Raw genomic sequence first — 3,284 nt, forward strand, 5'->3', positions numbered from 1 at the left:
AGGACACAATCTCTCCTCCCTAATCACCATTGACTGGTACTAATGTAGAACCAGCACAAAACAATGAAGTTTACCCTCTACACACAGTGACAGTATGGAAGGATACCATGGTATTTAGGACTTTTAAAGATCAAAAGCAAAATTTGTGCCATCCAGATGCATTTGAGTGCCAAATTCCAGAAATCCCAGCAACAAAGCCTGGCCAATTGTCATGCCGTCTAGGATTGGAGTATTGGTTGCAACAGTTAAGATGCTTTTGTTGAGCTCAGAAGCGTTTTGCAACTGTAGAATACAGCAGAAGTGGGGAGATGAGCCAATAGAAGACAGGGTGAACTTGTTCACTGGTACTAATGGTATCAGATTTTCCACCCTGTATCGGAAAGTCTGTTTCACACTTATATATTTTTGGCTTTTTAGCAGCACCCAGAGCATTTCTATGACAAATTGCAGCCATTACTTTTTTAAAAAAGCACCAGAGTGCACTTTGATGCGTGTGTTTCTCCCAATTGTTGCCTTCTTTGTTTTTAGACAGCTTCCGGCTTTCCTCTCTGAGGAAATGAGATCACAAGGATGCTCTCGGATTTTAAGGGAGTGGTACTGGCGGTGCCCCTGGGTCGCTGTCTGGCTGCTCTGGGAATCCGCACGTCATAGGGCAGTTCCTGGCTGGAAAACAGCATTCAGGTGGCGCCAGTAGCGAGAAAAAAAGGGAGCCACCATCGAATCAAAGACCTCCAGAAGGGCTGCGCCGTCGCCAGCAGCAGCGGGAGAAGCGAAGCACGCACTGCTGCGGCCGGCTGCTCCTTCCAAGAAGCCACCGAGCTAACCCTGAGCTGAGGAAAGCCAGCAAGCAAACAAAAGGACTAAGAACCGTTGCCCGCCGCCGCCGCCGCCTCCCCCACGCCCATCCCGCAGAGTAAAAGGTGTGGAGAAAAGGTCTCTTGAAATAAAGCGATGGTATTATGGCCAAGGAAGAGCAGCAAAGCGGCGACCAGACTAACCCTCTAAAGGGAGGGACCCGGCGGGTTCCGGATGGCGAGAAGGAAGGAGTCGGGGAAGACCCGGCGAAGGGGAAGACTCCCGCGAGCAAGTCGGAGGCTCCTCTCACCTCCGAGGAATACGAGTGCCGGATCTGTTACAACCTCTTCGACCTGGAGCGCCACGCACCCAAACTGCTCGAGTGCCTGCACACCTTCTGCCGGGAATGCCTCAGCGAGCTGCACCAGCGCGGCGACCACTCGCCCCATTGCCGGAGCGAGGCCGGCAGCAACCTTAGCGGCTACGGCGCTCCCGAACTAACCGATGGCGGTCGCTCCTCCGGCCCTTGCATCACGTGCCCGGTGTGCCGACACTGCACAGCCCTGCCCGAGGGCCAAGTGCAGAGCCTGCCCGTCAACACCAAGCTGGTCGAAGCGATCCTGCTGCAGCTGCGCGGCTGGGCGCCCCTGCTGTCCGAGTTGCGCCCGCAACATTTGTTCTTGCCGGTGCCCAGGCCGTCCCACCAGCAGTCGTCGTCCGAGCGGAGGAGCGTCGGCGCAGAGACGCCCTCGGGCGCTGTCTCCATACGGAACGTGGAGATGGAGACGTACGTCGAAGAGCTCAGCGGCGGCAACTGCGGGGCGAACTGCCGGAAGAAGGCCAGCTGCCTGTGCTTCGTGTTCGCCGTGCTCGGCATGGCCTTGCTGGGCTTCGCTTGGATGGAGTGGCTGAACGGGTCCATCTTCCTCGGGGTCGCTCTTCTCCTCCTCTTCGCCTCCACCATGCCTTTTATGTACAACTTCAGAATCCGCAGCGAGCCGAGAACAATCTTTTTCACTCGAGCAGGAGGAAGCGGGCCAAGGGAAGGAGCCTCTTGCCACAGCACTCCCGGAAGCCGCTCTGCGCTTGACGGGAGCAATCGCTGCTAGGCCGGCGCTGTCCAGGAAAGGCGCTCCCCGACTTTTCAGCTTCTTTTTCTGGAGGGCGTGAGAGATTGCCTGGCATGGATCAAAACAGCAGCTGAAACATTCACATTTATGCCGGAAGGAAGGAAGGAAGGAAGGAAGGAAGGAAGGAAGGAAGGAAGGAAGGAAGGAAGGAAGGAAGAGAAAAAAAAGGAATTCCGTCCTTCCATTTCCTGAATGCCAGGTTGCTGCACCTGGCCAAGGGAAAACAAAACAATCTGGCACGTGGGGTCAGTGCAAGCATGCTCAAAATATTTTGCTGCATAATATAGCATCTTTTCCTGATTCATGATTCAGAAGCCAACCTGACTTAACAATTACTCTTTTTTACACTCCCCCAAAGCGTTCTGTACCCCACTTGGGGACAGCCATATAGCTTAAAGAATTCAGGACAACGCTCACAATTTGGTTCTCCAAACATCTTGCTGAAGTGGCTATCTTACTTTGCTTAATGAAGGGGTAACTCTAAAATGAGTGTGTGGTAAGAAAAGCAGTTAATGCTCTAGGGGGAGAAAAGTCTCTCCTTGGAAAGATTGCTGCATTTCCCCCTGCGCCTTTATAGTTTGTATGGCAGGGTGGGGATGATTTGGTGCAGCTGTTCTAGAGCACCTGCTATCCAGTGCAGGCTACAAGGTTCTCTTTTTTGGGGGGGGCATCTTTAACTTAAAAAAAAAAGAAAATGGGGCATTAAGATTGTGAAATATTATGAAACGCTCTTGAAATTATACCGGTGATTAGCCAATACTGGTCCAAAATCTATAGAAATGAAATATTGCCATTTGTAATGCAGCTGTTACAACATAAGGAATAGCTGCAGAGGAACTGAAATCTGCAATCTGGCTCTTGTTAAAAGAATAAACAGGTTGCAAAGCTTTTAGGTAAGTGACCTCTGCTGTTGACTTGGTTCTGAATATGGATTTAGTTCTGATATCTACTTGTGCCAAAGTTCTGCCTGGGAATATACAGTGTGCCTCTTAAGTTTATACTGAGTGCCTTTTCTCCCTGCTTTTAAGAACAATTTCCATAGGATTGCAAAATGCCAGGGATTACTCAGTGCCCAAGTGAGTGATGTGTTGATTTCAGATTAAAAGGGGAATCTGGTAATTTTAGATTCAGGTTTACTAATCAAAAATCCTTTATTATTTTTTTTATTAGCACAGTGCTTGAATCACAAAAAGATAAATTTAATTGGAAACTTGGAATCGATTTCCACCTTTAGAGATAAAAATTGATTTATATATCTTTAATGCATGCTGGAACTAATGCAAATGCGAGTATACATATGATTTGTTTCTCATGCTCTGTTAAACTATATTTTGCTTAATCATAATGGTCAGTTCACAC

The 3,284-nt window shown here is 49.5% G+C and overlaps 1 protein-coding gene across 1 annotated transcript; it reads left to right on the plus strand.

Moving 5' to 3' along the window:
• The first annotated feature begins 269 nt into the window (after nt 1-269).
• Nucleotides 270-2,096, plus strand: RNF228 (ring finger protein 228). Its single transcript, XM_083363253.1, has one exon. The coding sequence runs from the start codon at nt 960-962 to the stop codon at nt 1,902-1,904; it is 945 nt and encodes a 314-aa protein (XP_083219379.1). The 5' UTR covers nt 270-959; the 3' UTR covers nt 1,905-2,096.
• The last annotated feature ends 1,188 nt before the right edge of the window (nt 2,097-3,284 follow it).

Source organism: Vipera ursinii (assembly GCF_947247035.1).
Source record: "Vipera ursinii genome assembly, chromosome: 5".
NCBI lineage: Eukaryota > Metazoa > Chordata > Lepidosauria > Squamata > Viperidae > Vipera > Vipera ursinii.